The sequence below is a fragment of the Ovis canadensis genome, chromosome 4 (assembly GCF_042477335.2).
Source record: "Ovis canadensis isolate MfBH-ARS-UI-01 breed Bighorn chromosome 4, ARS-UI_OviCan_v2, whole genome shotgun sequence".
NCBI lineage: Eukaryota > Metazoa > Chordata > Mammalia > Artiodactyla > Bovidae > Ovis > Ovis canadensis.
In genome coordinates this window covers 47,956,277-47,970,482 of record NC_091248.1, presented here as the reverse complement: position 1 = coordinate 47,970,482, position 14,206 = coordinate 47,956,277, and the positions used below count along the sequence as shown (strand labels likewise).

Genomic DNA, 14,206 nt, shown 5'->3' with positions numbered 1-14,206 from the left:
CCTTTTTAGAATTTACCAAACTGGCAACTGCTGATTGGTTTGCCAATATATTGTCCCTCTCCCTTCAAAGCCGGACTATAAAGGAACAGATATTTGAATCTGGGTACAAACACTCTCCTAGTTTTAGTAAAGTAATTTAACTGTTTCTGTTTTGTTTTGCCCACAGAATTTTCAAGAACAGAATGAAAACTTTTATTCTCATTTGCTAGGAGGATCTGAAGTTCTCCATTCTGCTAAGCGGAAGAGGAATGAATTTTTGCTAATGTTCCATTAAAAGGCCTCAGTAAAGACCTACTGTAAAAGAAAATGAAGTGAAGAGGATATGGAGTGGTGGTAACCAGGCTGAGAGATTGAAAGAAGTATAGAGATGAGACACTGACACAGCTGGAGGGTAGGAAGGAGTTATGAGACGGAGGGCCCTAAGCCCCACAGAAAGACCTAGACGACAAAATCTGAGACAGAAGAGGACTTGGAAGGGTCTGATGGGTGGGCCTAGCTAGGGACATTTCTCTATTAGCATAGGAATTCTCATCAGCTTACCAGAAATTCTGGAAGGTCTTCCAGTGTATACACATCAGTTGTATTAGCAGAATTCAAGAGACTGTGTAGAAAGAAAATGGGCTACTCAGTAATAATATTTTTCATTTACTTTAAACAAAAGTTATTGCAGACATCTCTTTCCTGAACCATGACATCCAGAACACAAGATAATCATGAAACAATAGAATTTGCCTCTCAGTATTTGAACCACGTTTATATTAACATACCAACCTATCAACCTTTCAAAAAGGAAAGGTCATTTCATCATTATTCTATTGCTGATGAGGTTCATAAAAGTGTTATAAAAAATCTGGAGTCCAACAGAGTAAATCATAACTTCAAATACAGTAAATACCATGTGTCCTATACTTTCATAATAACTTCTGTTTGTGAAAAAACTGTTTCTCCAGATTTTTCTACAAAACACTTCATTCCTAATTAGGTAAATACTAGGATAATAGTAAAACTCTCATGCATTCTCTATGTACTACTAAATAGTGAGGTATGAAACACCCAGAATTCTAATTACAGAAAGTTTCTTCAGGTTTAAAATTATGTTATGGATAATTTTACACTGATTAGGCAAGTTAAAGAGATGTTACTACTATAGATTTACTTTTAAAGTTATGGGTTAAACTGATGCTAAAATACACTTGTTTTCCAATACCAACTGACCTTGAGGAAAGGTAGTTATGAAGGAAACTCGCCCAGAAAGGAAAAATTACCAGGATGAACTTGACCTTTTTAGGGATTTAACAGCCGGATGCAGACTAACCTAACATTTTTCAGGAAAGAATGGGTAGCAATTATAATTTAGATACCACTGTTTTATGCCTCAGCTAAGAGGAATCCGATATGATCATGCTTTGTGGAAAATGTAGCTAATTAAGAACCAATTCCTAAATGATAATGTTAACAATTTTATACACATAATTATTACCTCATTAGAACTCTACTTTCAGTAATTTAATTGCTTTTCTGGTTCAGAGGTTTATTATTTTCCATTTTTAAGTGCTTAAAACATATGATAGGCTCTGTGCAAAGCATTCTACCAACATCATTCTGGTAGATTTTAGTATCTCCACTTTTCAAAAGCAAGTGAAGCTTAGAGATGTGTAGTACCATATCTACTGCTAAGCAATATAGTCAAGATTCACACATGGGTCTGACTTCAACATCTGTACCACAAGATCCTGCCTCATGGTGGTGGTTATCTACAGTTATGTACTCATTTAAAAACTGATACCAGCCATAACCACAGGGGATGCAGAGATTACCACAAATTGGTAATAATGTTAGAGGCAATAAAATGCTGCTCCTGACACTTATTTTTGAAATATGGTCAAACATATCCTTCTTCCAGTTTAGTAAAGAATCTGGAAACTGGTTGTAATAATTTTTTTATTACAAAAAGACTTGCAAAATCTACTTTATGAGCTGCAAGAGGGTAGTTCAGAGTATGGGCTTGGAGCCGAGGCTTCTATTCTGACTCTGCCACTTACTTGCTGTGTGTCCTTGGACACATTCCTTCACTTATTTGATCCTTGTCCAAAATGGGAATCATTTACAATAACTATACAGACGCTTTGGCACTTGGGAATGTTAAATGCATTTAATATATGGAAATCATTTAAATGATACATAAGCACTCAAAAAAATGTTATCTAACCTTGTCCAAACTCAGTTTGTATTTTTTTAAACTAGACCTTATTTTTGTGGAGTACCACTTAAGATTCACAGCAAAATTGAGGGGAAGGTACAGACACTTCCCATACAGTCCTTACCCTATACATGAATGTTCAGTTCAGTCGCTCAGTCATGTCTGACTCTTCACGACCCTATGAACTGCAGCATGCCAGGCCTCCCTGTCCATCACCAACTCCTGGAGTTCACTCAGAATAGTCTCCCCCATTATTAACATCCCCCAAGGGAATGGTGCATTTATTGCAAAGGATGAACCAACACTGATATGTCATTAACAACCGAAGTCCACAGGTTATGTTCTATGGGTTTTGATAAATGTATAACACGATGTATCTACTGCTACATTCTAAGTGTTAGACATTTTATGGGTTTTGATAGATGCATAACACAATATATCTACTGCTATAGCATTAAACAGAATCATATTGCTGCCTTAAAAAAAATCCTCTTGTGCTCTGCCTGTTTCACTTCCTCTGGCCTCAAATCCTGGCAACTACTGATCCTTTTATTAACTCCATAGTTTCCCCCTTTCCAGAATGTCAGACAGTTGGAATCATTCAATATGTAGCCTTTTTCAGATAAGACTTTTTTCATTTAGAGGTATACATTTAAGATTCCCCCATGTCTCTGCATTCCTATGTCTTTTCATGGATAGTTCATTTCTTTCCAGCACTAAATAATATTCCATTGTACAGGATGTACCAGTTTATCCATTTACTTACTGAAGCATACCCTGGTTGCTTGTAAGTTTGGCAGTTACAACGAAGTTGGTATAAATATTCATATGCAGGTTTTTATGTGGACATAAAGTTTCAACTATTTCGGGTAAATATCGAGAAGTAATTAATGATCACAGGGTAAGAATATGCTTTGCTCTGTAAGAAGCCACCGAAAAGATTCCCATAGTGGCTGTACCATTTTTGCATTCAATCAATAAATGAGAGTTCCCTAGTATTCCAAAGTCTCATCAGCACTTGGTGTTTCGGATTTTAGCACTTCTAATCAGTGTGTGATGGTTCTCGTTTTCCACTTTTTTTATGAAATGTGACATTTATGAGTGAGAACGTTATTCCAAAGAATAAATAATGTGGACTGCTGGTAAAACTTTTGTACCTTTGGCTTAAAATCTAAACAAACATTTATCTGTCTAAACTCATTTCTGTGTACAGTTTCTTCCCCTTTCTTCAAAGAATTAGTGTCACTTCCACGAAGTCTTTCAACCATATTTTGTATTCAAGAGAAACCAGTTATATAAAACAATTAAAAAAAAAAAAAAAGCAAAGTATAGAGGAAAAGAAAGCATTCTTGACTTGATTAGTTAAGTTCAATTCAAGACGTATATATTCCCATCTTGACAGCCTTCGTTTGACCTTTACAACTGATGCTGACCACATTCCCACTGTGACCAGGTAGTGTGAGTCTACACATACTTACTGGACTCATGAAATTTCTCAAATCTCATTTCTGAACTCCTCTCATCCCCCTAGTGAGATAAAGTGAAGTCAAAGTGAAGTCGCTCAGTCGTGTTCGACTCTTTGCAACCCCATGGGCTGTAGCCTACCAGGTTCCTCCGTCCATGGGATTTTCCAGACAAGAATACTGGAGTGGGTTGCCATTTCCTTCTCCAGGAGATCTTCCTGACCCAGAGATTGCAGGTCTCCTGCATTGTAGGCAGACGCTTTACCATCTGAGCCACCAGGGAAGTGAGAGAAAAGCAGCGCACAATAAACCAGTTTATTATAAACAAATAAAATGAGGTCAGAATCACAAGAAGAGTTGTAACACGGTTCCGACCATTCATCTTCGAAACTCTTTCAAAACAAAAATTTCTGCCGGGGCGGTTCTCTGGCAGGTTCGTGACCATGGGAGCGGGGCCGAGTATTTCCCTTCCTGAGAGCTCCCTGGGTAACGAGCAACCAGCGTGTCAGGGCCGGGCTTTGTAAGGCGTACTGTGCATTGCAGACCACCATCTTCCTACACTCACAGAGCATACATTTCACCAAGAACTGCATCACAGGCTCAACAGGTAACACGTCTACAGGGCGGACCCAGTCAGAAGAGCCACACACACAATTTCCGGCCTTCCTCTGCATCCAGACCCCGCTCTCAAGCCGTTCCACACGGCGGTTCCCTCCGTTCTGTGGCCCTAGATAATTACGAAAGTCGACTCGCGAGGGCCAACGGTCCCCGGGCCAAAAGGATCACAGCTGCGCCGAAGAAAGACGGTTCTTCTACACAATATCTGTAACGGGGAAGTCAGTACTTAAATTTCCTAGAGTGAGGTAAGGAAAACAGCAGACAACAACCCCTACTCTGAGAGAGACCGAAGCTCCAATATCCAGAGACCCTTTTTGGCGCGCCGACCTGGCCGGAAGTGACGCAACAGCCGGCGCGCAGGGCCAACCCCAGGGAGAAGAGGCCGGGCGGGGGAGCGTGCGGGGACTGGGGGCGGGGCGCGGCCGTAGCTCCGTTTCCGGTGGCTCGTAGCGCTCGCTCACTCCAGCTGCAGCCACTCTTGCCCGTGGCTGCTTCCTCCATCCTGGTATTTTTTGGAGCCTCCATCCTGGTTCTTCCAAAGTGCCCGGACCCAAAACAGGAAGTAAGTGCGATAGAACCTTCAGGTCCCAACCGCCGCCAGGGCCGCTCCGCCCAGTGGAGTCTGTCCGGCCCCCTTGTTGCCCGCCTGCTCCCGCCGGCCGGCGCCAGCTGCAGGCGCTCTGGCACCGCGGGCGGGGTCGGAGCTGGGCCTTCGTGACGCCGAAGCTGCCGTTCCCGCAAGCTCAGGCCAGGGCCTCCTTTACGGGGCCGGGCTTGCGGCGGTGGCGTGGGCTGCAGAACAGGGTAGCGAGTTGCCGCCGAGGCACAGCTAGCGATCCGGCGGGGGCGGAAAATGGCGGCTTCGGAGGAGCTAAATGGCGCCGGGACCCCTGGGGGTGGGGTGGGCCGAGAGCTTGGCTAGAGAATCGGGCTCGGGAACACGGAAAGTGAAGAAGCCTTCCTAGCTTTCTGGGAGGCGGTGTTGGGAGGGTTCCTTTCTTACGTTTTTGTTATCTTTTCGGGGTTTTTTTGGTCCAGTGAAGGAGAGGTGGGCTTGGATGAGATTGAGAGAATTGGGGCGGGTCTCGCCCCACCCCACCGCACCTCTTTTTTCTCTCGTACCTTTTTGTGTCTTCACATCTCCCATCTTTTGGGAGATGGCCCAAGGCGGAGGGAATCGGGGTTGCTGCCCGATCAACTCGGGTTGTCAGCTTGAGTCTTTTAGAAAAGGGAAAGATGGGACCTGGAGTGCGGGGAGACAACCCTAAACCGACGGAGAACAGGAATATGCGCCTGCAAAATAGGAATTGCGTTTTGCCGAAATTAGAGGAAGTTTTTAAAATTTGTAATCTTTGTCCTTTGAAATGGATTTTGAGAGTCTTTAGTGAATCTGCGGCGTAGATTTGAGGGTAGAAGTGACGAAACGCTGTTCTATGCAGTTGAATGATACAGCATATGTTTTTAGAATAAAAATAATTTGGTGTAAATAAGGAGAGGTGATAAGTCTATGAAATGTAAAAGAACTCCGTTTCCCTGATTGAATTTAGAAATTCAAATCCAATGGCTATTTTCTTGTAACTTTATTCATCGTTGTGACAGTAGGTGAGGCTATTCGTTGGGACATTTGACAAAATGCGAATTCTGTAGGATTACTTTCTAATATTCAGTATTTTAAACTTACAATAATAACATTTGGAAATGTTTTATCTTCACTGATTTTACCTTTGCTTCGAATTCACGAAAGACAACCATTTATAGCTTTTAAACTCCAGTTGAAGTAAAACATTCTTGCATTGTGTTAAAAGTTTTACATACAGAAAAATGTTTTAGTGAAAGATTTTCGTGTTTTCCCACTACTTCAGATTTTTTTCCTTTGAGCTGTGGTCTTAAATTTGTGTTTCAAATAACTGAGTATCACTGCATTTAAAAAATATTTATTTAGTGATGTGAATAGTTTACCATCACTTAAACGTTTAAAAACTGTGGTGGTATTACACCAAAAACTTAGCTTTTTTACCATGATGCTCTAGTGGTAAGATTCATTTATTAGGTTAAGATTTAGAGGCTTAGTTAAGGTCCAGGAAAATATTGTTTACGTTCCTTATCTTTACAAAAGTTGTCAAACTAAAATTTGGTGTGAAAATCAAGTTTTTCCCCTTCATTCACAAGGGACAAAAAATAGCTTGATCCTTTCTGAAATCACATGTTGCGAAGAAAAAATGTATTTCTTGTTTTGTGATAAGCTTATTTTAACCCCCATATACTAAGTACTTTTATGTGCCACCAAACAAGCTAATTTTTTTTTTTTTTTTTTTACTATTTTAGTTGATAGGCTCACCCCAAAATATGCTTTTTGGGACTGATCTAGAACCAGCATATTCTCCGTGAATCTCTTTAATTGATTGCAGTTGAGCTAGATGGTGGAGCCAAAATGCTATTGCCCTGTCTTCATCAACAGTTAATCAGTAAGTACTGGGCATTGCATACTTACATAGAACTTTTAAGTCCATAATTTAAGCAATTATATAAATAAATATATGCTATATAAACATTTTTCTCTGAGTGTTCAGGTTTTAGAATTATTTGAGGGAAAGCAATCACAAAAGAGTATTGGGTTTAGAATTTGAGCTTTGAAAGTAGAGTATGGCTGAAAAATGGTTACTGGTAGAGAATTCTATCCCCTCCCCAAAAAAGGTAGTTGTCCTCTTTATAGTCTCCCCCACCCCTAAGTTTTCTTCTTTTTACAGGCTTTTTTAAGATGAAGAAAAGTTATTTCATTTCACCTCGACCGCAGCAGGAGAGACAAGTATAATTGTAAGGTTAGCTAGACCTTAGTAGTTAATGCTGAAGTAAAGACATCAAAAGTAGACATAACCTTTCCCTCATGTCTACCTTCCTGCTCACTTTATCTAACAATTGTAGAGCCTAATTTTTATTAATATTGTAATAAACGTGTTTCCTGAAAATAATACTGTTTAAAGTTGTTTGCTTCATCCTCCATCAAGAACATTGGCTTAAGTTAAAATTTGTGACAGTGAATCAGTTAATGTGAACCCAGTGTCTGGGAACTTACAGCCTGGTACATACATAGATGTTAAAATTTTGAGGGCGTTGGGAAGCGTGTCATCTTCTAGAAACATCAAAACTTTAAAACAGTAATTAGGAAGAGTTCCAGTTTTTTAATATCATATGTAGCATCTGTTTGGAGAAGGCAACGGCAACCCACTCCAGTACTCCTGCCTGGAAAATCCCGTGGATGGGGGAGCCTGGTGGGCTGCCATCTATGGGGTCGCACAGAGTCGGACATGACTGAAGTGACTTAGCAGCAGCAGCATTAGCCTGCTTTCTCAAAGTGGGATTTTCTTTTTTAATAAATTTCTCTTTCCATCATCATTTTTATCACATCCCCCCCCCATATAAAAGGATTCCTTAGGAATTGGTATGCTTCTAAATGCTTTGAGTTCCAAAACCTTTTCTGTCCTCAAATGATATGCAATGACCTGAGAAAATGAAAAACCTATTGCCAAGAGTCTTAAGTATGATTAATAACATACAGAGTTATGAAATGTATGTGGTATTTGTTTACTTTCCTATCATTTTCTCCATTTTTTTTTCCTTTTGTGAAGAGGATGCTTGTAATAGAAGTCACAAATACGTTTTGTTTTTGTTTTGATTTCAGAAAGGTAAATGGTAAACTTAAATAAAAAAAGGAGCCTGGTTATCGTGTCTTCTTTTTCAAGTTTATGGAAAGATCCCATTCCATGACTGAATAGCAGAAAGTTGTCATGAGAAAGCACACTGGAGAGCCCTTTATGAGCAATTTAACTTGTTTTTGTTCGTTTGGTGGGTATATGGGAGGGATGTTAACCTTATCCCATGTTTTTAAGCTGTTTTAGTTGGGTGCACCCTGTTGTTAGGCCATTCTTTGAAGCACCTGGTTGTCAAAAAAATCTTTTTTGACCATTAGGTGTTAATGCAGCAAATGAAATGCTTATTAGACTTATTTATTATCCACATAGTTTTGTATCTGTTGAAGAAGTGTGGTTTAAAAATCAGCTTCAGTGTACTGATAAATTTAATCTAAGGGAAAGCGAAAGTCCATGGAATTCTCCAGGCTAGAATACTGCAGTGGGTAGCCTTTACCTTCTCCAGGGGATCTTCCCAAAGTGAAGTGAAGTCGCTCAGTCGTGTCCGACTCTTTGCGACCCCATGGACTGTAGCCTGTCAGGCTCCTCCGTCCATGGGATTTTCCAGGCAAGAGTGCTGGAGTAGATTGCCATTTCCTTCTCCAGGGGATCTTCCCAACTGAGGGATCAAACCTAGGTCCTCCCACATTGCATGTGGATTCTTCACCAGCTGAGCCACAAGGGAAGCCCAAAACTGACTCTGCAACCCCATGGAGTAACACTCCAGGCTCGTCTGTTCATGAGAATTCTTCAGGCAAAAATGCTGGAGTGGGTTGCCGTGCCCTCCTCCAGGGGATCTTCCTAACCCAGGGATAAACCCAGGTCTCCCTCATTGCAAGCAGACTCTTGACCCTCTGAGTGACCAGGGAAGCCTGAAAGTTGCTCAGTTGTGTCCCAACTCTTTTCAACCCCATGGAATTCTCCAAGCCAGAATACTGGAGTGGGTACCTTTCCCTTCTCCAGATCTTCCCAACCCAGGGATGAACCCAGGTCTGCATTGCAGGTGGATTCTTTACCAGCTGAGCCACAGTATTTAGTATTCTTGCCTGGAGAATCCCCATGGACAGAGAAACCTGGAGGGTTAGATATTAATATTTAGATACACTCTAAAGTGATAATTTAATGTACTCCTTTAAAGAGCCTCTCATGATGCTTTACATAAAGGGCTCAGTTTTGAATGGACGAAATCTTTAAGTGTAGCCAAATACACATTAGCTCTTATACACTGGGTGAAAGATGTTTTTGCTTTTTAATAAATGGTATGATTATATTGCCAAACAAGGTATAAAGTGGTGTACCATGAAATGAATGATTACTACCAAGTAATTTTCCTTTACTTTAATAATGTCACTGTTTCTAGTGGTTGGTAATTGAAATCAACATCAAACAATTAAAGCCTATTATAATAATCCCAGTAATGTCTTTATTGACAGTTTATGGTATATAGTCATATCACCTTAAAACAAAGCCATAATAAACGTTAGTAAGCTACCATAATTCAGTATGCCTTATGTTCATTTACAGCTCTGCTTCTCACACTTTCCACAAAGTATAAAAAACAAATCCCCAGGGGCCTGGGACCATAGTTCAAAGCACTCAACCTCAACCATGAAGTGTTTCCCATTCCTATTTTTAATAAAATCATTATTTAAGATGTTATTCTGTGGTGTTGTCTGTTTTCTGACATCCTTCTATGTACCCATGTTCAGGATGTAGGAATTTGTTACCTATTTTCTTCCACCAAGACTTTCTATTTAGCAGATTTTTCATTCTTTCGAAATAAAAAATTTTAAACATTTTTCGAATTATTATATGTTACCAAGATAATCCCCATATAAGCATTTCCTAAGGTGTTAGTTATCTATCACTAGGTTTCATAGTGGCCAAAACAGTCTATAAGGGCAAGACCTTGAAAACAAAAATGTCCAGTAATAGGTTAATGCTTAGATAAGTTTGGGGACTATGCACCCAAATAAAGCGCTATGAGAGTTAACTAGTAATATTGGAAAGTAAGTGCAAAAAAGTTACGAAAGATATAATAGGTATTATTTAGAACAAACATCACAAAAATTTGGAAGGTCATCACACAGAGAAGAGTAAAATGAGTGATATTCTTATGTTGGGACAGGAAAAAAGACATTTGAAAACGAAATGTGTCCTTACTGCCTCATAGTTGGATTATGCCAGAAACTTTGTCTCAGCTAGTGTTTCTCAGTCTGCCTCATCCAATAAAATTCTGGTGCTTTTATGTTCTGTAGCTTGCCTGATGTCCTGCTATAAAACTATTGGAATATTTTTCATGCCATGTAGTCTCATCCCATCTTGTAATATGGAATCACAACTTCAAGATTCAAGGGTCAGCAAGTGTTAGCTCTGCTTCTCGTGATCTCTACTCATATTTGATACCCTTCCCACCTTAAACTTGAGTACTGTGCTTGGGAATCAATGACTTTTTTTTTTTTTTTTTACAAAACTAGGAAGAAATGCCACTTCTTGATTTGATCTAGTTTAGAAGATTTGATACTTGGTTCAGTTAAGTTGCTCAGTTGTGTTCGACTCTTTGCAATCCCATGGACTGCAGCACGCCAGGCTTCCCTGTCCATCACTAACTGCCTGAGCTTGCTCAAACTCATATCCATTGAGTTGGTGATGCCATCCAACCTATCTCATCCTCTGCCATTCCCATCTCCTCCTGCCTTCAATCTTTGCCAGCATGAGGGTCTTTTCCATGCTCCGAAAATCTTTTTTTTTCCCTCAGTAAATCTTTAATCCAATTTTCTGTTGATGAGCAGGGCTGTGTTCCCTCCCTGTTTCACCCCAGACTCCTGGACACTCACAGGCAAGTCACAGCCTGTTGCATAGTTCTCTTAGAGGAGGTCGCCATCAGTTGCACCATAGAGCCACTGAGCAGACAACCCACCAACTGCAGAACAATTAAACCAAAGGAATTCTCGAACTGTTAAATTCTAGGACCCACAACAGATTTCCCAACCTGGGGATCTGAGAACCCCCAGGGAATTTGACTTCAGAGGCCAGTGGGATTAGATTGCAGAACTTGCGCAGGACTGGGGAAACAGATTGTTGGAGGCTGTGCGCACCAGGAGAAGGGAGCAGTGTGTCCCCACAAGAGTGATACGATACTTAACTGCCTAGTAAATCAGGACAATTATGTAGGTCTAATTGATGGAAATACTAGTTTAAGATAATCCAATGAATAAACTTGACATCCATACAGGAATGGAGTAGAATGAAGGACTCATTTCCTTAAATTGTATGTTAACAGACCAAGAGTAGTGGGTTTTTTTTGTTTTACATTGAGTAGGGTCATGTTCATTGGGAGCTAAAAATGTAAACATCTCTCATTTAAATGTAAGTATTATAAATGTTTTGTACCACATTTCAGGTATTCTTGATTTTACTGAAGTATTGTTTCAGATGCCCCCCCAAATGATGGAAGCATGCCAAAATGCCATGTTACCAATTAAAAATGGATGTTAAAACTTCCTCGCTTTCAAGTTCTCACAGTTGGTAAAACAGTACATATAGTATAACCCATTTTGGAGAAAGAAGGAAAGATCTAAATGGGATGATGGTGTGTGTTTATTTGCCCAGAAAATTTGATATTAGATATATTGCTGATACAATCCCCTGGTCAACCAAGTGGAGAATGGTTTTTCAATTTAGGCATAGTTTCATGCATAATAAATTATAATACAAAGCACTAAATTACTCAGCTTTGTACCTTACTTTCATAAGTTGATTTATTCAGCAGTATTTTTCATTTAGTCTAATAGTCCTACTAAGAGACAGATGTATTCTTCCTATAAATAACAGCTATCTTGCCTCTACCATCATAGTATCTACTCACTCTACTTAACTCGAAAGCTAAACCTTGTAGACCTGTTTTGCATTACCTTCTTTACTTAAAAGTTCTCTGTATCCCTGTAGATGGATGACCAGTGTTCTAAGCATTGCTGAGTCAAGTAGTCACTTCTCCATCTTATCCTCTCAGCAGTATTTTAACAGTCAGCTACTTAGTGCTCCTTGAATCCCTGTTTTCCTCCTATATCCTGACTGGTCCTTCTCAGTCTCCTTTTCTTGTTTGTGTATTGCTTGACTTTACAGTAATACTGGACTATCTTCTCTAACTTCTCTAGTTGATCTTATCTTTACAGTTTGCATGCCACTAACTCATTTATCATTATCTAATTCTTGCCTGTTGAATTACAGCTTCCAGCTGGTAACTTGACGTCTTCGTTTGAGTGCCTTATAACTTAATTTGTTAGTATTAACATTAATAAAATACTTAATAAAATATATTTTAGTGCCCTAAAACTCAGCTATTCAAGCCAGAAGCCTAGGAATCATCTTGAAATAGCTCCTCATTTCTTAATCTCCTTTCAGCAAATCCTGTCAACACTGCCTCCAAAATAAATCCTCTGTCCAGACTTCTTCCTTTTATTTCTGCCACCTATCCTAAATGACTCATTTCTTGGACAACTGCTTGTCTCATGACTTACTCCCTTATCTGTCCTCCATGTTGCAATCTGAATGATCTTTTTAAAATGTAAATTATGTTTCTCAGTTTAAAACAGTCCAAGAATTTGTAAGGCCTTGTAAAATGTGCCCCTGCCTTTTCCTCCATTCTTAAATTCAGCCACCCTCACTCTGCACAAAAACCTCTGCATAGTGGCTTGCTTTTTCACTCCACTCCCACCTGGCCGAGTCAGGTCCCACCTTGAAGACTTGGCTATTAATCTGTCGGCTGGCTTGCAGTCATGCACTTGAAATGGTATCTCTTCATCTTGTTGAGGCAGTGTAAAGTAGCCATTGAGATAAGGTTCAATATTTGTAGTATGATAGTATTTTTGTAAAGTATATGTAACAGGGAGGGATGTGTGTGTGAGTAACTCAGTTGTGTTCAACTCTTTGTAACCCCATGGACTGTAGCCCTCCAGGCTCCTCTTGTCTGTGGAATTCTCCAGGCAAGAATACTAGAGTGGGTTGGCATTTTCTCCTCTAGTATATCTTCCCAACCCAGGAATCAAACCCAGGTCTCCTGCATTGCAGGCAGATTCTTTACTGTCTGAACCACCAGGGAAGCCCCAGAGAGGGATATGTATTTTCTTACATAAAGTAACTGGAAGGAGGCATGAGAAATCAACAGCATTCTTTACCTCCATGAAAGGGATCTAGGTGACTGGGGAACTAGAGTGGAAAGTAGCCTTCACTATTACCCTTGAATTTTGAACCATGTAAATGTGTTACCTAAAAGAGAAAATTAGAGGAGTTTCTTAAATACTAATAAATACAGACCATGTAGCTCTAACTACAGGAAGGGGAAAACCCCAGGAAAATGAGTCAAGAGCTTATATTTTGGGGTTTTAAAAAAGTAACAACTGTCCTAGAGAGTGTCTTACACATTGGGAATGTGATATATATTTGTTGATTGAACAGATAAGCTAATTAATTTGTAGAGCAGTGTAGACCTGTTTACTCATTTCCAACATGAATTACCAAACTTTTAAAAATGAACTTAGATTCCTGCTTTAAAGCTAGTACACTCTTTGGGATCACCTCAATTTTGATAATACAGATTATCAAGAATGATAAAACTCCTATCTAGCTATTTCAGACTCCCTTTTCCATGTACCATTGTCACTTTTTCTTTTTCTCAGAGTTTTAGATTAACCTGGGTCCTGAGATCACATTCATTAAAATGCTAAGCGAGTAACAAATTTGCACTTATCAAATGAACAGTTGTGCTTTTTTGTTTATTTTTACTTTGTTGTTTCTTTTTTTAATAAAAATACTGGCAAGGTTACCAGGAGTACAGTTTACATCTAAATGGTTGGAATATAAATTTGCACATCCTTTCTGTAAAATAGACTGCAGTATGATTTAAGAGTTTATTTTGTCATATTCTTTGATCTAATAACTTTTTAAAGAGTACAGAAAAACCTCAGTTAAATACCGAGCTTGGCTTCCTTCACAGTTTTCAATGCAGGATATAAAAGTGCTTCTATGGTATAGTCTCATGAACATGTTGAGAGTGAACTATAATTTTGGAAAGTTTATGGATGGTTTTAACTTATTCTTTTTTTAACATTTCATTTTTCTGTCTTCTGGAGTAGGTACAAATCAGATTTTAAGAAGTTTTTAATGGATTCAAAAATGAGAATAACACGAAATCTATTAACTGAATGTTTCTCTAGCAGGATCTGTACCTGTTGCACTAC

The 14,206-nt window shown here is 39.4% G+C and overlaps 2 protein-coding genes across 9 annotated transcripts in view; one reads left to right on the top strand and one right to left on the bottom strand.

Annotated features, from left to right (window-relative positions):
• The window catches only part of LOC138439802 (uncharacterized), a 96,070-nt gene extending 90,642 nt beyond the window's left edge, over nucleotides 1–5,428 (bottom strand). The window contains exons 1-3 of the mRNA XM_069588887.1: nucleotides 5,285–5,428; nucleotides 3,679–5,199; nucleotides 541–601 (exon numbers count right to left, since the gene is read on the bottom strand). Coding sequence (XP_069444988.1) covers nucleotides 4,501–5,199; nucleotides 5,285–5,428 — 843 coding nt within the window. The 3' untranslated portion in view covers nucleotides 541–601; nucleotides 3,679–4,500. The remainder of the gene's footprint in view (nucleotides 1–540; nucleotides 602–3,678; nucleotides 5,200–5,284) is intronic.
• Nucleotides 4,641–14,206, top strand: part of DMTF1 (cyclin D binding myb like transcription factor 1) — a 51,048-nt gene continuing 41,482 nt past the window's right edge. For 3 of the 8 annotated variants that reach the window (XM_069587754.1, XM_069587748.1, XM_069587751.1), the window contains exons 1-2: nucleotides 4,641–4,843; nucleotides 6,607–6,746. The gene's annotated coding sequence lies outside the window, so the exon portion shown is untranslated. The remainder of the gene's footprint in view (nucleotides 4,844–6,606; nucleotides 6,747–14,206) is intronic. The other 5 variants (XM_069587749.1, XM_069587752.1, XM_069587753.1 and 2 more) reach the window with 3 other exon arrangements.